Source organism: Triturus cristatus, chromosome 10, assembly GCF_964204655.1.
Source record: "Triturus cristatus chromosome 10, aTriCri1.1, whole genome shotgun sequence".
NCBI lineage: Eukaryota > Metazoa > Chordata > Amphibia > Caudata > Salamandridae > Triturus > Triturus cristatus.
Genome location: NC_140593.1, coordinates 527,764,147 through 527,784,461, shown reverse-complemented (window position 1 = coordinate 527,784,461; position 20,315 = coordinate 527,764,147). Strand labels below are relative to the sequence as shown.

The following is a 20,315-nucleotide window of genomic DNA, read 5'->3' as shown; positions in this document are numbered from 1 at the left end:
TAAACCAACCGGAATTATTTAACAAAGAACCATCAATGTATTGCGCTATAGAATGCATATTGCTTGCTTTAACTCAACCAATGCTCGGTATTTTAGTGGGGTATATATTCAACCAGTTAAAAAAGTTTGTCTGGGAACTATCTTTGCTCATTGCCTTGACAATATTCTCAGTTGTCAAGTTTCTGATTCGAAATACCGTCGATGTTTGAGAATGGTCCTAGCACGAGTAGAGAGACATCTGTGGGTCACAGATTGGATGGCTTTGTAGGTTTGTTCTAAGTTCCCAGGAACTTACTAAACACTTCTGGGTTTGAGACGTTGTTTGAAAAGGCTGTTAGGTTACTTGTAATAAATACCATGCAGAGAGGCGATGCCTAAACTCAAGATCGACCTCAATTAATCACTGACACACAACAGATTCAGCTGAATTCATCAAATTAGTTCTAGTAAACCTTTCAGAAAACAACAGCACTTTGCCATTAATCAATGACCAAGCAATAGCTTTGTGTTTGTTGGTACATGCACACATAACTCCACAATATGCGGGGTCATATTACACAACTTGTACTTTTGTAACACAAGTGTGCAAAAAGAGAAACACAACTAGAGGTTTCCATGCACACAAGGACCAAAAGGCACACAGTCACCCACGTGCTTTGTGTACACACATATAGTCACCAATGCACAGAGGCACCCACGCATGAAGGCCGCACACATACAGCTCACGCGCAGGCAATCATGCATAGGCAACCAAGTAGTTTCATGTCATGTCTGACAAGGCATGAGGTTTTGGCCAACGGCAAAATTGCAAACGTATAAATACAATCAGAAAACAAAAACTACACATCCACAGTCGCAAAATAGCATTAGCCAAAAACAGCAAGGGTGAAGGGGTCACTCAAGACAGAGGCTTCTTGGCCTCATTCTTCATGCCGACTTGGGTTAATGGAAACAAAAAACGTGTTGTTTTCTGAATGTGTCTCTGATTTATTTTAGTTTTTCTGCTTTTAAGAGATTTCGTAAGTTTCCAACGCTGACATATAGCTACAGGTTTTGCAAATAAAGCAGTGTGTGCTTGTTAAGTTTGCTACATTCTGAATGACAGTGTGTTCTTAACAGCAAGAAGGAGGTTTCTTCTGAGAATTTCCAGTGCAACAAATGATTGCCATGTGACACAAAACCAAATAACAACCAGTGTAAGATTAATGGCTTCTTTTTTACACAAATCACAACCCTGATGTGGAAACATTTACATCGGGAACAGAAAATACAGAAACACACTAATTTGAGTCAGTCAATTATGCATGCTTCCCAAAAGCGGAGTACAGCAGCGACTGACAGATACACGGGGAAGGCGAGGGCAAATACTATAACCGTCAGCACCAATGAAAACTGTGCATCTCACGTTAGCGCAGGGCTGCACGTAAGTTCCATTGCGGATGCACAATACTTACTTCCTGCTCTCCTTCTGCCTGATACAAAGTATGCAAATTCAGAAAGCACATCCTAGACACCCATTTTTCTATCTCCACAGGGCTTCCCAAGAATTAATGTATCAATGGTCCAAACCTAAATGAAGTATCCTGCGAAGTGCCTTAAATCGGTACCGAGTACTGAAAGGTATACAACTGTCATTGAAATACAAGTTTGGAAGTAAAAGCAACAAGCATTGAAAGCGTGTGTCATCGCGATCATGATTGCTGTTAAAGCGAAAGTGATCGCGATGACACACAAGTTTTCAAAGTGCTGCTGAAGGCTAGCGGTTCGCGCGTGAACGCAAGCGCTAGGCCAGCCAGCAGCACTTTGAAAACTCACATACAAAATGTCTCTCCGAGCCAGCGCATGCGCTGGGCTCAGCGAGACCTAAAAAGGTTTGCGTATATATAGTGCTGGTAACCCTGATGGCGAGTAGCACACTACTCTAGGACCCATAAAGGATTAGTGGTGAATTAGTATAGTGGAATATGGAAATTGAGAAGTGAACATGTTGGTCTGTTATTTGATTGAAAAGGATTGTGGAGGGACAGAAGAGTGAGTTTTTTTTTTTAGGTCATTGCAGTAGGAGGAGGCTTTTGGATGGGTAAAAAGGGTTTTTTGAGGGGAAGAGTCAGAGGGGAGAGTTTATAAAGATTTGTTTTGGAGGATCGGTACAGTAAAATAGGTGTCAGATGATGCAAGGAGGGGTAGAGTAGGAGAGAGTCTAGGGGTTATTTTGGGATCATAGTAGTGGTATGAGGTTTGGGATAAATGAGAGAGTGGATGTAGAGGATATATTGATAGATGTATAGGGTGAGAGATAGGGTAGTGCATGATAAAGTGTAGTAGAAAGAAGTTTGAGATGAGTCAGAAGGTTGGGCCAGAGGATCTATTGAGAGAAGTATAGACTTAGAAATAGGGTAGTGCATTTGAAATGCTAAATTAGAAGAAAGTGCTAAATATATAGATCCATAAGTACATTGAAAGTATATAAATGCATAAAGGAGGTAAGTATATATAGATTAAAGATATTGATAGAGGTACAGGATGAAAAATAGGGTAGTACATTGGATATGCTTTTTCAGGAGAAAGGTAACAGACACACAGATCCAAGTACATGGAAGGTACATAGATGCACAATGGAAATAAGTACATGTAGACCAAAGATGTTTTTTTTTTTTTAATGTATTTATTTATTTACAACATCATAATTATTCTACATGTTTATTCAAAGCAATGCACAAAGATAGGTACATATCTATAGTGAAAATAAATGCTTATATACAGAGGAATATGCTGTAAATTTCTGTTTGCATATGGTGCTTATGTGGGGAAGAGCCAATTCTTGAGTAGTTTTCCGAAGATAAGGTGGTTGTCTGTGGATCTTATGTTGGGGGGGTAAAGAGTTCCCTAGTTTGGCTGCTTGAACAGAGAAGGATGTGCCACCCATGGTTTTTTTCTTGTCTCTTGGGGATTTTGAGGCGAGATGCCCCTTTAGAGCGTAGGTTCCTTTGTTGAACGTGTTTGGTGATTTTATTCCTGATGAAGAGCGGTCCCATCCCATGTATTGCTTTGTGGGTGATACAAAGTAGCTGGAACGTGGATCTTCTGGCAAACGGTAATCAATGCAGGGCTTTCAAGGCAGGTGAGATGTGGTCTCGCGGTTCGATATGCAAGAGTAGTCTGGCAGCCGAGTTCTGAATCCGTTGTAGTCTTTTCATGGTCGTTAAAGGTGATCCGTGGTAGAGGCTATTGGCGTAATCGAGTTTGGACAGAACAAGGGAGATGGTAGCTTGGACCTTGTGCGGAAATCCCAAATGAGGGAAAATTCGTTGCAGCGTTTTTATCATGACAAACCTTGATTTTGCTAGTTTGTCCACTTGGGCATTCATCGACAGCTTGGAGTCCATGATTATTCCGAGGTTTCTTACTTCCTTTGATAATTTAGGTGGTGATCCCAGTACATCAGGCCAGGCGGCAAGTGGGTTGTAATGTTTCCAATCGCCCCATGTGAGTATTTCCATTTTTTAAGCATTCAATTTGAGATGGCTCCAAGGCATACACTGATCCACGGCTCTGAGACAACTGAAAATTGGGCATTTTTCAATGTCTTTGCTGCATTCCAGTTGAAGGAGTATTTGCATGTCATCTGCATAGTTATAGCACGTGAGGTGAAATTGATCCAGTAATAACTTCATGTAGATGTTGAAAAGCATGGGCGAGATGATAGAACCTTGAGGGACCCCTGCTTTTGTGGAATATGGTTTGGACGAGAAAGGTGGGGTATGGATGACATTAGTTCTGTTTCGAAGGTAGGACGTGATCCAGTCTAGAGCAGTCCGCTCTATGCCGGCTTCATAGAGTCTTTGTTTCAGAGTGTCATGGTCAACCGTGTCAAAGGCAGCCAAGAGGTCCAAGAGGAGTAGCACAGCAACCCCGCTGCGGTCAACTGTATTCTTCAGGACATCCCAGATGGCAAGGATGGCAGATACAGTGCCTCTTCCCAGACGGAATCCTGTTTGGAAATTTGAGAGTATGTCATTCTCTTCAATGAATTGTGACATCCGGGCGAACGCTGCTCTTTCTATCAGTTTGCCCAGGAAAGGTCCATTTGTAATGGGTCTGTAGTTGTCAGGGTTCAGCGGGTCCAAGTTTATTTTCTTCAGTAAAGGGCGGATGTGTGATTTTTTTTAGTTCTTCTGGAAATATTCCGGTAGTTAAGGAATCGTTGATGATTCTTCTTACTGGAGTGGCAGCAGGGGTTGTTAAAAGAATTGTCTTGAAAGTTTGTGGTGGACAGGGGTCGGAAGGGCTGCCGGCAGGCCTGCTTGCTTTGATCAGGTCCATAAATTCATTGTGTGAGTTGTGTTGAAAGTAACAGAGAGGCTGGGTTAGAGTATTCTTGGATTGTTGTTTTGTACAGGGGTTAGTGCTGGTGCTTTGTTTCTGTTTTAAGTATAAGTCCACTGTGTCTTTTTTGTCTGTGTAATGATTTGCCAGTTTGTCTGTAAAATCTTGAGTACAGGATGAGTTCCTTCTAGGCAATTTGGTTTACAAAATTCATTGAGTATTTTATAGAATTCTATATTTGCACATTTAGCATTTTGAATTCTGTCTGAATAGTACATTTTCTTAGCTTTTTTGATAGCTGAATTGTATAAGCTGTTAATTTTTTGTAGGTGAAGTTTGTTTTGTTTGGCGTTTGTTTTGAACCAGGTACATTGCAGCTTTCTAATTTATTGATTTATGTCTTTTATTTCGAAGTTTCTCCAAGGCGTTTTATTTCTTTTGTGCTGCTGTGTGGTTTTGAGTGGTATCAGGATGTCAAAACCTTCCTGTAGCCACCCATATAAATCTTGAACCGAAGTTATTGTTTCCAGATTTGTACTTGATGTTAGTTGTGTTTCTAAGTGTTCCAAATTGAGTTGGTTCCATGGCCGATAGGTGGATGGATGTAAGCTAGTTTTAGGTGAGTCCCTTAGTGTTGTTTTATGTTGAAAAGCAAGCGAGTGATGGTCTGACCATGTGGCTGGAGTTATAGTTTGATAGGTAACTAGTTCAGTATTAGCAAAAATGACATCCAGGATATGTCCAGCGATGTGTGTGGGTTTGTGGACAATCTGATGCAGTTTCAGTGCCTCTAGGCCAGTGTATTTATGTTTTTTTTTTTTACATGAGATGGGCGAGACATCTGAAGCAGTCTATAAGTCAGACCTAAAAAGTAAAGCTGAAAATTCCCCTTGAATGCTTATTTGTGATTTAGGCAGCAGCTATTATTTCAAATTACAAACTTTTATTTGCCAGTTTTCATAACCCCTGCCAATGTCAATTGATAACTCATTTTTCACAATTCTTTTAAAACATTAATCAGAGCTGTCTTGAGATGGAGATGAGATGATGGATGATTAAATGGGCAGGCGCAGGCAACGAAAGTAGTTTGAAAGGATTTGCATATCATTTTTAATCTTCTGCACTAGATGAAAAATTTAATCACAGCATACTTGTATCAAAAGTATGTGAATTTATGTAAGCACATTTGACTATGTGATATAATATGCGATATGTGAATATAAATAAACATTATTAACATGATGATGAGGCGGCAAAGGGCAAGCAATCATTGTCAGCAGTAGCAAAGTACATATGAAAATGTTAAGAAGAATTATCTATTTTCAAGTGAAAAATTGCTTAGGTGATTAAGAATGCCCTTCAGTGATGCCTCAATATTCACATTAAATTGCACAACTTTATTTTCATTATTTTCCATCCTTTGAAATTCACGATATAATTTTGTTGGCTGAAACATTTCTAAAATGAGATGAATTTAATAAGAGAGGAGCCGCGCTTGAGAGGGAAAAATCAAGCATCAACTGAGAAAATGATCTTTTCATGAGCATGCAAAGCGCTTCAGTGCCTCGTCAGGGTAGTAAGCGCTATATAAATGCAACTGCAATACAATATGATTATGTGTACTTCAATTGTATATAGTCTACTGATACCTTCATTTTTTTCATAAATAAAATCAGATGGGACCAGTGGAAAATCCACAAATAATTTGAGTTTTTCTTCTAAGTAATCATTATACGATGGAGATTCAGGGCTATCTGAGCTACTCACAGACATTATGTGGTAGATACTGGAGGGAGAGAGAGAGAGAAAGACTGTGTCTCTGTGTGTGTCTCCCCTACTGTTGTATGTGAGTCATTTAATCTGTCGAATAACGAAGCAGTGTTTATTTAGCTAGTAGCAGGCTTGGCAAATGGCTTCCCATTTGTGAGCAGTAGCTCGGCTTCCGTGTGGGAACCGCGCTGCTGTTGGCAGCAGTGTGTGACAGGAAACAGCAGGGACTTTTTTTGAAAACTGGAAGACGCTGCAGTGGGGCCACAGGCATGGATGGCGCTTTTATGTGCTTGATATGGATGATAATGACATTTTCAGTTTTTTAATGTTGTTGCTGTGACGCTCTCGTGTATAAACATTGTTGCACGTTTTCAGGTTTCATGCTACGGCAGTTGCAAGACATATCGGAAAATATGTTTCAAATAACACTGGGCAGTATTTTCTATTTATGTCATATGTATACCACAGGCCTGTGCAGTAGCGGCTGGTGGAGGGAGTGCCGCGTGGGGAGGGCTAGGGTGAGGGTAGTAAACTCCGGCTCACGGTCTCCCAGAGTATCGCGCAATAAACAGACCACACTGTTAACTTTAAGCGTAAAAGGCCATTTATTAGGACCAGGCTGCACAACTCAATCAATAAACAACAATAACAATCTCCACAACCCCCCAACCTCATTTTTCCTCCATTCACTCTCCGAACTCACTTCTACCACTCCATGCCCCATTCCATTCTTCCTCCATTTCACCGATCTCGTATCATCCCCTGGCATTCCCCTCATACCTCCATCACCCCCCCGCCATTGACTCCTCCATTCCCCCCCGAGGGATGGGTACGCCTGCTATTGACTCCCCCACCCCTCCCAAGTATCGCCAACCCAGCAGCCCGTCCTAAACTGGCACGCTACCAACCCTACCCCAAAACCCTAGTAACTGCAGGGCGGGTGGGTGGTCTTTTATCGCTACCCTCCCGATGGTGCTGAGAACGCAGGAAGAGGAAGTTCTCTTCCTCCCCTGCGTTCTTATACCCACCCCCTAACCCCACCCCTTAACCCTGCTTGGTCCTCCCCTGCGCGAACGACCCTGGGGGAAGACTAGTCTGCGACTGTACTTTCCCCGGGGCACATCAATGTAAATAAATAAATAAATAAAATGAATTTCATTGCACGCGGCCGCTCTGAAACGCATTTGTCGTTTGAGGACGTGCAATGAAATTTGTTTTATTTATTTATTTACATTACTCCGGTCGGCCGTGAGCTGGAGTTTACTACCCCCCACCCTGCACCTCCCCCGCCTCTCCGCGGCACTCCCTCCACCAGCCGCTGCTGGGCCTGCGAAATTATAACTCTGCCAGTCTTGTTTTCCTAAGGTGACAAACGTTGTAACTTCGTAACGTTTTATCTGTAGGGTGGGTAGCTCGAAACCACCTACAGGTGGTTTAGAGGTACCCACCCTACAGATAAAACGTCAAGCTCAATCCATGCCAAGCATGTTGCCTCCTCTCCATGGGGCCGATTCACACATCGCTTTCACGAGTACGGGAAGTAGTTACTGCAAGAGTACTTTTTTACGTACTCTTACATGCCTTTGCAAATCGGGACCAAATGTCCCCCTCTCTACTAGTAGAAGTGGAAAGAGGACACACTCCTTTTTATTTGTACTAGTTTATATGAATATTCTCTGACTATTTAGCATTGCTGCTTTTAACATACCTACATTCAGAAACACGAGGCACAGCCCTTCCACAAAGAAGGGACACATCATATCGGTCTTTAACCTCTTCGACGCCGATGACGGAACGGTTCCGTCATGCACGTCGGTTGGGCTGTGCTTATGACGGAACCGTTCCGTCATGGCCCCGCCCGCGCTCAGAACTTTCAGCACTGTGCGGGAATCCGCGCAGCGCTGAAGAGGTTCAAGGACTGCAATAGAGTTTCTCTATATTAGAATATCACTACAGAAGCACTCTTGTAGAGAGTTTTGTGAGGATGGTATTTAGAAACGTAGCACAAACATCCCCAAATTGCACCATGGACAAATACTATGGCAGTAGCCGGGTGTTCCACTGTATTATAAATTCAATGCAACTTTATTCGGTTAGAAAATACAACCATAAAAGCATTCTAAAAACAATTGTCTCATTAAAAAAAAAATCAAACAGCCAATACCATTAAATATCATGTGTACATAATAAAGATTATCTTGAAAACAATTTTATTAATCAGTTAACAATACATAATTTATACAGTGCATAAAATAAGTTACAATCTGATATCGGTTTTATCAAGTTTTTTAAATTCGACCCACAAATTTTGAATGCAGAATATCGACTACCATTATACCATGAAGGTCAGTATAAATAGTTAAGTACAGATCTACAATTCCCAACTCCCCTTTAACTGTGACACTATAGTCATACAACTGTGAGGCAACATGTTTCAATGATACATAGCTGCCAAGCTCAGTAAATGGGGGAACAAAATGTAAGCGCACAGCCTGATAATTGCACAGCTAATGATGTAACCTGGCATTATTCTAGACTAAAAGGGAACAGAGGCAAATCAAATAGCTCGGAAATGTGCATTTTTGTCCAAGTTTTACGCAGAATCTCTTATATATTGCAATGAGCAATTCACTATGTGCCATTGATAGGGTTCCTTCTATTTTTCAAATATGGAGTATTGTGCCGCTTAGCTGCAAAAAGTCTCTTTGTAGATATGCCGTACTCTGTAACAGCACTTGGACTGGACCATTTTTTAACTTCTGTAGAAATCAATATTCGTTCATTTTAACCCATATATGCATGTATTTAGTAATATATTTCAATGTATTTGATTGTGTAATAGACTTTTATCCCAATAAACATAAATTGATGATGATTAGGCAGTTTCAGAAACCACAGAAAATATGTCGAAATTAATTTAGTTTCTGTTGGATGGAAGGGTTGAGAAGGAGAACCATTACATCTTATGTGACACACTGTTACTTTTACTGTTCGTCTAGAGATCTTTTTATTAAAAAGTCTAGAATTTTGATTGGTTACGTATTTCTTGAAATGTGTATTAAAAAAAAAATCATAACAGTGAGTAGTACAGGTAAAGAAGATTAAAAAACTAACTCTGTGTTAGTGTTGACATGGCTTCTAATTTGGCATCTAGTGAAGTCATTGAAACACGTGTCAATAAAATGCAATTTTTTTCAAAATTGTATCCCTGTGACTTTATTGAGAGAAAGTTATATTGGAAGGGAGGGGGGATTTTGAGTGGAGGCAGTAGTTCAGTCGAGGTGGCAAGTGTGTGTGAAAATGTTAGGAGAAGGGTAAGCCTGGTGATGGAGTCGGAGTCACTTTGAAAATGGGGTACAGTGTGGATGGGACTATAACAGTGCCATCAGGTCTGCATCAATTGTCATGGTATGTGGGAGAAATGTAAGCAGGGCAGATTGGACTTTGGAAATGGGAGCACGAAAATGAAGCGCTTCTCTGGCGAGCTCCTTCAGCTGGTGTCATGCGGGGATACCAAGAAGCCTGCCCGTGTGATAAGGCACACCTGAGAGCATGACCTCACAGGCTCAAACCCCTGCACTCCACCTCAGGAAACCCCTGACCACCATCTAGCGGGAAACACGAAATGGGAAGCAAAGTAGGGGATGGAGCAAGGGGCCAAAATGGTGGTCGTGACCCTCGGTGGCTACAAACTCTGGCTATGGCTAGGCGCTTTACTTGAGTGCATGACTGTAAACTGCAATGGAGGAGCACTGGTTTGAACAGGACTGGACGCATGTCACTGATTGGTCTGAGGTGCCGGAAGTCGCAGCAGCATAGTTTGTGAAAACTTCCTTTCCACTTAGGTGTAAGTCATTCATTTACATTTTCACTGCAGTTTTAAGAAAATGACGTTACACTTGAACTTAGAGTCAAAAATGAAAAATAAAGGAAGTCAAAATATAATAGGACATAGTTCAGTGGTATAATGTAAGTATCATAAAGCGATACAGAAAGTGGCGTGTGTATGAGAAGGCCAGGAAGAGAAATAAATGCAGAGTACATTCGATATCTGAGAGGTGAAGCATTGTCATTTTTGTGTCCTGAAGATGCAATGATCAAAACTTTAAATGCATGTAAAATTGATTGCCTCAAGCAGGATTGTTTGTAATTTTGTCCTAAAGTAAGTCCAAAATGTAATATCTTACTCATGAGTGAGTAGCATTAACATGATTTGTTTTGCTTCCAAACTTTTTTTTACAGACATAATTGAGCTCGAAAGAAATGAGAATGTGAAACAAGCAATGGAAACGAGACAAATGCCGATAGTGGAATATCGAGAAATCAAAATAGAGGATTACAGTAAGTTTTTTTTGTTCTTTTTGAATGTCTGTTTGTGGTAGAAGTTTTGAGGAGTAGTGGAGGAGGTGGTCTCGTGAGTACATGTGCAGCTTTTAGTCCTTTGGACCTGGGTTTCAATTATAGGTTTGTGTATTTTTTTTTTGTGATCTATGCACAATTGTTCCCAAATTATGTTTTTACACAAAATACATTTTGCTGGTATCTCATACAATTTTATTTCTGTGAGGCTATAAATCGCACAGCAAAATCATATGATATATGGGAAGGAGACTGGATCAAGAAGAAAATTATTTTTTGTGAGACATTTACTACTTGAACCAGTCTTCTACAGGTACAAATCATGCAAAACTTTACATTAGGCATAATAGTCACAATTTCACCTATTTCTCAAGATGCAAACTTGGGAAGTACGCCAGAATACACTGGCATACAAAACATTTCACACAGGCCTACTTCTTACAGCAGATTTGTCACCTGGCAGAAAAGTGTGTACTTATGTTCGAAGTAGTTCATTTAATTTCGTTTAAAATTGTACATATGTTGGGATTGTAATGAATAGTAAATATGTGAAATGTGTAGTTCCAATGTGTAAATTCCTACTTGATTTGTACGATCTGGTATCATCTACCAACGTTCTCTATTAAGGTATAGCTCTCCCTTAAACCTCAAGATGCAGATAGAAGAAAATGTAATAGGAACAATATATACTCTTCGCATGTTTCCAATTAATTATGTAGCAGAAATAATTTATATTTAAACACATCTGTATGCCATTGCCCTCAGGGTATACAGAGCAGTATGTAACCTACAGAATTATAGATAAGTAAAAGTGAATAAGTGAAAAGTGGGATTTTTTCACAAAGGGGCTCTGAGAGACATCAGACAACTCAGAACCCCAACATCAAAAACATCCCCATGATTCATTGTTGTCCCGTCTATATTTTTATATTATGTATGGTTCTCAAAATCAACGGCCACAGCTTTCAACTGCTGCACAGTGGAAGAGGAGCATTGGGGGAGCCATACAAAACATGGCCTAACCTCCCAGTCCCAGATGTAAAAAATAATTCCGGGCCACTTGCCATCCACCAATACCACCCTCTGTGCCTTTGTACCGTGCTGCCTCCCAAAGCTGCAAAAGCCAGCTCTGTGCTGAGAAGCTCTCGGGATACCCATCAGAGCAGGCTGAAATGTCTTTAACCCCTTCGCCGCGGCGGGAATTCCGCCGCGGCGCTGGGAGGTGCGGGGGGGCAGCGCGGTGGCGCTGTGCTCATGACGGAGCCGCTCCGTCATGAGCCACAGTTGAGCTGTGCTCATGACGGAACGGTTCCGTCATGACTCCGCCCAGTTGCGTTGTCCCCCCGCACAGGCGGGGAAACAGCGCCGCGTGGGCGGAGCGGCCGCCAACGGTCGTGTCATGACGGAACCATTCCGTCATGAGCACACGGCAACCGTGGCTCATGACGGAGCGGTTCCGTCATGAGCGGGGAAGGGGTTAAAGTGTAGAAGCAGTGGCAATGTCTTTTTGTTTCTCGCTATTACTACGTTATCGCAGTGGTACTCACAAGGTTCTCAGTGAGAATCATAAAAAAAAGCTTTTATAAAAATCAATTGGTGTATAGCCCAGTATTCAGTTTTTTCTTAACTTCCTGTGCAGTTTTCGGTAATCGCTTGAGTGGGTGAGTGGATGAGTGAGAGAATGAGTATCTTAATGCATTTTATTGCCTTATGCTGATTGAAAATTGAATCATGTCAGTCCCAGTTTTTTTTTAAAAATCACACAACGTCGCACAGCCCGAAAAACAACTGTGCTGTGTTGCTTGAGAGAGAGAACGACAGCACCATATCTACAGAGAAATGACACTTTCCTCCCCTCGCCCTAGTGCCGGTGCACAATCAGGCTGCTGAGTGCTGTGCACACATCTTTGCACCATAGTGCAAGGGTGTCTGCGTGAGTCTTGTATAGCTTTTGTAGTGGAAGGGTTGCCCTTCCAGTACAAAATACTATGCTTGGACTAACTTGAAAACATTTCACACGTTGGATGTGTGCTGTACAGCTAATATGCAAAGTGGGAATCATTAGGAGAATAAAAGCATTTTTCCTCTTTAACACCTGCTTCGAAGCAGCATTATTTTTTGCCAGAAAGGCCTGCCTACTATTGATAGTAGATAGGGTTTACAAATCAAAAAGCATGAGTGGTTGCATGGGAATGCCCGTGTGCCACCCATGTAACACCCCCTTTATGCAGAGTAAAGCAAAGCTGTTTTGTGTAACTTTTGGACAACTTTCCAGCAAATGAATAAATAAATAAATATTTCCCACAGGTTTGCATCACTTTTGTGATGCTTACACAGTGCAAAATGTTAGTAAATCTGGGCCCCAGTATTTTGGGTGAGTTTTTGTGTGCATTTAGGGCTTAGATATGAACAGAGTTGTGAGCACCAAACCTTAAGTCTTCCAGAGCAGAGCAGGCTTTCTCTAGAAGCCCCTCATTGCACCTCAATCTGTTTAGGCACTTTGGAAAAGGACAATGAGATTCCATTCCCCTGAAATGCAGAACCTCTCCACAGAGACTGCAAAGAGGGATAATTAGTTTGTACCGGGTTGCTGGTGGATTTGTAGGGAAATGTATGGCGAAAGGAGGCACAGCATACAAGAGGCGAGATGAAGGAATAGAGGAATGTAAGGATTGGGGAGCACAAATAAAGTAAGCTAGCTTAAAGTTGTCCCAGTCCACGGGGGGCATTGCTAAGGTATATAAGAGCTGCATGCATAAAGTGATAGGCCCTGTGGCTGAACTCTACAAGGTACAGGCCAGGGGTGCCGCTTTGTATGGAGCAGAACTATGGGGTAATTTTTCATCTGCTACCCTATCACTCATAAAGAACTCGTTTGAAAGGCAACTCTTTGGCCTTCCTGCTAGTTCTCCCTCAATACCCCTCAGAATGGACTTAGGGACTTAGGGATCATTTCTATTGCAGATGTAATCTCCTCCAGACCCCTCTTATACTGGCGACGCCTTTGGTGCACTCCCGAACCAGTCTCATATAGAGATGAGCTGAGAGAAGTTATGAGTCTACAAGGAGCAGGGAAACTCCCTTGGCTGGCTTACATTAGGAACATCTGCCAGGCCCTGGGGAGGCCAAACTTGTGGACCTCTCCTGAACAAATCTGTCCCATGATCCCCAGAAAAGTACTCCTTGAGACCCATAGAGAACATAAACTGGCCCAGCTGTGGAGGGGGTCTAAGTCTGGGTACCTAACCCTTAGGTTTATGAAAGTAAAATTCCAATACAGACTGGAGCCGGCGTTATACTATATCCAGACTCTCCTAGTGAAGACGCTTTTCCTCCAATTCAGACACGGGGTGCTCCCGCTCTGATCTTTTACGAATAAGTGGTCGGGCACCCGTAGTCTAGATTGCCCAGTGTGTGGGCACGTAGAGGAAACGGAAATGCATGTGCTTTTCTTCTGTCCCGCATATAGGAGGTCAAGGTCTCCCTGGTTGCTACAGCTGTGTAGGAATATGGGGTCTAGACATTGCTCTGCGGCCCTTAGGCTCCTCAAGTACGCCACTGATACGCCCACCGTATTTTCCATCTCGCTCTATCTGTATTCAATGTGGTGCACACTCAGAGCTTTTCTAAAGAAGACACCATAGGTCAACCACAGGCTAACAATAACTACTAGGTACTCTGGTATAGGTACCCTCTCTTTTAAATTGATTGAATGCAACTATAGCCTTGCTAATGTATCTATTTTCTTAAATTATTTATTGGCAAAGGTGTTTTATAATATAATGAATTTTTACTCTTGTTATTTTTATTTTGGCATAGCCATCACATTTTATAAGAATCAGTCCTTTTTATTCTGTATCTGGATGGCTATTATTAAATGTTTTATTTATGCGCCCTTGTAAATATTCGAATGACATTGCCCTCTTCACACATGCACTCTTTGCTACTTTTTGTGTGGTTAATATAATGGACAAGCTTTGTATGGACAGTGTACCACCCTCGTCCTGAGGGCGTTCAGAAGAGATGGATTTGTTAATACAAGACAACTGATGTGAATGTATGCAAAAAGTTCCACTCAAGATTTATACTTCACACGATGCTGCTATATTTGATAAATAATGTGATTTTATCCTATGTGCTTTTATGGCCCTAGTGGCTAAAATAAATATTATTCACTGACTGGAATGCAAGGCTACAGGGCTATAGAGTGAAAGATAGGAACACAGAATTAGAGGTATGCACATCATCACCTCCTGTGCATTTACTGTACTGTATGGATGTTTTCAACTGTAGGCATTGTGAGCATGTAGAGTAAACTGCCCCGCTGGCATGGTTCCATGTATCCTGAAAAACGCTGCACAATTTCAAAGAAGATCTCTGAACAACATTCTAATATTATCACCTACTGATGACCTAAACTAGTGTGTACTTTCAAAAACATGCAGGGCACAACAACAAACTAGTAAAGTACTACACTGAGACAATTATAAAAGTTTTCAGCAATCTTGAACCACTCTCACTAACATCTATCAAAAAGGCTCAAGCTCTTGCTCTTTAAGGGACATAAGCTACAGCAAACTGCAACAAACAACAAGTCAGAATCCCGGAAAACACGGAGAAAACTAAACTAAACACAGCTGAATCTCAAAAAAACCTGAAAAGTTATAGAAGTGTCTACAAAGACTCCTAAAATCTTCAAAACAAAATTTACCATTAAACAAATTATTTAAGCAGATAACTGCTCAAGAGGATTTCAGATTGCAGATGATTAAACACTATCTGAACCTGGCACAGAAAAGTTCCATCTCAACCCGAGCTGAAGATACTTTCAACATCTCTCCTCCACTCTGAGAAAATCTTAGAGAATCACCATAACTTTAAGAACATAAACCTTGTCAACTATTCCTCCGAACATACCACATAAATACTTTCTAAATTCACATCCATTCATCTCATTAATGCCATGCTCAACTTGATAAGCAACGCCAATCACTCCTCATGCACTGAAGAACATGAGTGTCACCTGACCTGATAATCTTCAAGAAATTCCTGAAATACTACCTCTTTAAAACTTTCTTAATGAAGTACTACTCCATTCTGCCCTCCTCCTGAAATTCCACGCCAAGTTAGCCCTGTTGTGTCAGCTATTGTCTACATTATGCTTCCCCAGTCATTACTAATGTACTCATAACTTTTTCTATGAAGTGCTCCCCTACCCTTGTGGCTAGATCTAATTTATACAAATACCCTTTAATAAAATAAATAAATCTGTGAGCACAATTGAAGTAGCATGAATCATTGGATCTAGATCTGCACACCATTGAATTTGCAAGTATAGCCATTGCTTAACTTGTAAAAGAGTAAGTGCCGGGACCCAAGATTTTCCTCTGAATCGCGAGGCCCCTGCTATCAATGGTCAGCATGCCGAATGCCAAGGCTCTGTAGTCTCAATTGCACCACATGCTTCTTTAATCCACCACCGGACAATCAATACCTTTATCTCACTCTTGCAGGTTTTTGTCATCCCTTTTTTCTCCATTTGTCGCTGTATTTCGACCATCTCCTTCTCCTCCTTCCCTTTGTGTTTCTCTCTCTTCGCTGGATCAAAATCTGTTGGAAAAAAAAATAAGTGTTTGTACCCACCAATGAGTTGGGACCCTCCTACAACCACCGGCCCAAATTTAACACTGACTACAGCTTCAACTGCGGAAAGGCCACCAAGGGGGCAGATTTTCCGCAGGCATAGTTCTGGGAAAGATATGGGACATGGGTTTTCATATTTGAGCAATAGGAGTTTTGTTGGGAATATTCAACTACTCATATATTAAAGTTGAAACTGTGAGTATTCATAAACATTCATGGTGCATTCCTGTCACCTAAAACCTAATTTTTCAATGGAGGAGAAATTTGGAAAAATGCGCAAATACCTATTTCCCCACTCTCAATATATGCTGATTGTCTGCCTGCGCATGCCTGAAAAGGTTCATACATTTCTAGGCTAATTCCTATGTAGTTTTGTGAATTGCCAACATATGAGAACATTTAGGATAGCAGTAGTCATGAGCCTTAAACTTAGAGACTTATTCTTTTTTTTTTTTTTTAATCAACTGGGTACTCTTGATACTACATCTGAGCTCATCAGGAGTCAGGCAGAGTGGTATGCCCAGGACAGCCTACCCGATTACAGGTTATATTTCGGGTGCAGAAAAGTACTGAGTAGAACCAAACTTACTTCTGCACACAGTTTCCCCCTGATGCAAGCCAGAGGAAAATATGCACAGGAACTGCCTTGAATTATGGGACTCTAATTAGAGGACCCCTTTTTAGGTCTCGCCTGACCCAGCGCATGCGCTGGTCTGGCAAGACTTTTTGTGAGGGCTCAAAAAAGTGCTACCATGACCAGCCTAGACATACAGTGCATGTGCGCGGGCATGCGCTTAGGAGCAGAGGCACCATATGGCAAACCTCATCATGCTCATTAAATTAAGCGCCCGCGATCACTTTCACTTTCGCCCACGATCACTTTCACGGCGCCCCTTTGATGTTCTCGTTCAAAGAACATGTTGTTGTGTTAATGCTTTGCTGCACCCGTTTGACTTGCAATGTGCTTTCTCTTTCCACAAACTCGATGTTTGTGTTCCTTTATTTTGAGATGCTTTTAGTATTACTGTTTTGTGACTTAAAGAACATTAAGGAAATGTTACAGTGAAACTGGACAACGTTCACATTGTTTATTTCTGATCGCAGCGGCTGCTTCATGTCCGTTGCACCATTCAGGGAGTCCTTTCGTTGGTGCTTTCATGAGGACATGATGAGGAAGCTGGAAACTTTTAGCACATTCTCTTTAAAAGCACAGCATGTTGGCGACTGGTTAGTCGATTAGACCTATGTAGCGCTTTAGATCTCAAAGCGCTATGGTGGGTGCAGCAGTTATAACTCATGAAATATGGGGTGCAACTCACAAGGAGGGGGCAGGTTTGAGTGCACATTGGCTGCAATCGAACTCTTAAGATGATGGGCTGTGTGTATCCATAATCAGCACTCAGTCTTCGCTAAGTGATCTTGTTTTGTTGTGTCAATGCTTTGCTGCGCCCGTTTGACTTACAACGTGCTTTTTCTTTCCACAAACTCGATGTTTGTGTTCCTTTATTTTGAGATGCTTTTAGTATTACTGTCACACACACTGTCACACACACAACCACACAAGCAACTACAACCACACACACAACCACAACCACACACACAACCACACATACAACCACACACAACCACACACACACAACCACACACACACAACCACACATGCACACACAACCACAACCACACACACAACTAGATGCACAACCACACTCACACACATGCACAACCACACAAAACCACACACACAACCACACATCCACACACACCTACAACTGCACCCGCACCCACACACACAACCACACACAACCACACACACACAACCACACACACACACAACCACACACAACCACACCAAGCATTGGCATAGCCAATAGGTCTCGCCTTTGGGACCTTATAAGTGTTTAGCCACGCAGCAGTTGATGTGGTTGAACCAAGGATATTGTGCTGCATAACTAAATACTTAGAAGGTCCCAAAAGCGAGACCTATTGGCTATGCCAATGCTTGTTATGTTTACCTTTATGCAGATGACCTACTATTATCTTGTGGGGATTATGCTCAGATGTGGCGGGTGTTCACGGGGTGCTGGGGGACTTTGGCTCTGAACCGGGATTGCGCCTGAACTGGGATAAGTTGAATTCATTACCTGTTACATGTTCTGGTGCGATGCCTCCCCCTGAAATAGACCAGGCTATTCATTGTGGTATTTGTGTATCAAATTTTACCACACTAAAACTGCTCTACTTAAAGGCAAAATTGGAGCGGAATTACTTGGATTATGGGTAGGGGGTGATACTGACCAGAAATGATAACGTCTGCCCTCGCATCTCCTCCTCTAATTAACAGGCATCTCTTAATGGGGCCTGAACTGCGTTTCTACAAGTGATAGGTAATATCACAGGTTACAGAGCCTGCTTCTTTTTTTTCCAATGCAATATTCAGTCAGCACTCCATTGTATTTGTCTCACAAGCACTAAATGGTTGCTTGTTTGTGCATTTCACGTTGTTTCCTTGCTCTGCCTCGAAGGCCTCGCAGTCAGTGAATCAGCAGGGCCCATGAGTTATTAATATTGCCTGTTTATTTTTACCCACCACAGTAAAGAGGTTGCCTCCAGCTGTCCCAGGGCTATTGATCCTATTTGCCGCCCATTAGCATTGCTCCCGCAGCAGTAATCTGCCAGTGTGACGGAAGATGTTTTCGCAACACTCTGCTTGAACCGAAATGTTAATATGTTCTCTAATTAGAACACAAACGAGGTTAATATGAATCTATCTAGAATGCCAGTACAAAATAGGGGGTATTTCGTTATTTCTAAAATAAAAAATAACTTTCCCTGTTTGCGGCATGATGGATCATTCCATTTAGAAGATGTCAATTACCAGTGGAGAAACTGACAAGGTCTTTTGCCTCTCTTTACTGGTGCTAATTTGGTTCTATGTCACAACATCCAATACATAAATATCGACCTGCAACAATTCAGAGTGCAAGGTAATGACTTGCACAGTATGTTAAGATTGCTTTACATCGGGGAGCATAAATTTACTATTCTCACTCTGCATCTACTACCTTGACGATATTGAGTGTGTCAATGTCTTGAGGTTGATATGGTGGTTACATTGAAAATTAAGGTGTAAAACCACCATATCAACCGCAAGACATTGACCAATTTTGTAATGTTGCACCACACCGATCTAAAATTTAGGATGATGTGGAATATATATATATATTACCTACTGGCGGTCGCCAGTAGGTAGTTATAGTTAGGACCACGTTTCCATAGGAAAACCTCAACATTCTATTTTGAATAACTTTGGCGCCGGTCGACGAATCCTCGCGAATTTCTCAAAATAGGTGGGGCGCTACGCTCCGCTCCTACCCTGAAAGTCTCGGGGGGATTCGTCAAGCGGGGGCTGAGATAAAAGGGGGGTCCCAAAACGCGTTTTTCCCATGCATTTTTCCATAGGACCTTTAGAACGAGCTACAGCCCGAACGGCTGAACAGAATTACTAGAAATTTGGCAGAGAGGTAGTCCGTAGGTCAAGGAAGTGCCTTTTGTAGGTTTGGTGTAAATCAGTTCAGTTGATTTTGAGAAAATAGCCTTTAAATCAATATATATATCTGAGCCAGCTTACGGTACGCTTACCGTACGCTTACGGTAAGCGTACGGTGGCGTGCGCGAGCGCGATTCTGATTGGCTCTTAGATCTTAGTAAACATTCGAATCGGCCGAAACCAGGAAGCGGCGGCCGCCATTTTGTGTATTTCACTCTGAAAAAAAAGAGTGAAAACAAGGAAAGGGGGCAATGAGGAGAGTTACAGACCCCCTAACAATTGTAAGGGGGTCAAAGAAGGACAGAAAAGTACAAAGAAAACATTTATTGATTTTAAAAAAAATCACGGGGTACGCGTACGGTAAGCTCACGGTAAGCGTACGGTAAAAAAAATAAAAATAAATAAATGAAAATCAGATTTAAGAGTTTAGAAATTAGGGAGCTCTAAAAAGAGCTGTTGTGTTTATGGAGTCATTTTTTTAGTGGTACCTACAAGTAAGTACCGATGCAGAGTCTAAGGTTCAAGAGGAAGACTCTGTTCCCTTCATCATTGAAGTGCACACCATCTCCTCTATAAATGTCTTGCATGTCGTAACGCAAGTTGTTGTGGTAAATGGCACCCATACCATAGTCACGGAGGAAAGCAGAAACAGATTTGTTGACGTGCTTTC

The 20,315-nt window shown here is 41.8% G+C and overlaps 2 protein-coding genes across 6 annotated transcripts in view; one reads left to right on the top strand and one right to left on the bottom strand.

The window, feature by feature from the left end:
- LOC146789683 (uncharacterized) overlaps positions 1-20,315 on the bottom strand; it is a 678,567-nt gene that overhangs the window by 6,818 nt on the left and 651,434 nt on the right. The window contains exon 5 of one of the 2 annotated variants that reach the window (XM_085631998.1): positions 15,950-16,065. The exons of the other annotated variant lie outside the window; for it this stretch is intronic. Within the exon in view, the coding sequence (XP_085488124.1) occupies positions 15,976-16,065 (90 nt within the window). The 3' untranslated portion in view covers positions 15,950-15,975. Of the gene's footprint in view, positions 1-15,949; positions 16,066-20,315 lie in introns of those variants that run through there. 2 annotated transcript variants of the gene reach the window in all.
- The window catches only part of DPP6 (dipeptidyl peptidase like 6), a 2,129,336-nt gene that overhangs the window by 1,992,855 nt on the left and 116,166 nt on the right, over positions 1-20,315 (top strand). For all 4 annotated transcript variants that reach the window (XM_085631994.1, XM_085631993.1, XM_085631995.1 and 1 more), the window contains exon 18: positions 10,339-10,437. In XM_085631994.1, coding sequence (XP_085488120.1) covers positions 10,339-10,437 — 99 coding nt within the window. The remainder of the gene's footprint in view (positions 1-10,338; positions 10,438-20,315) is intronic.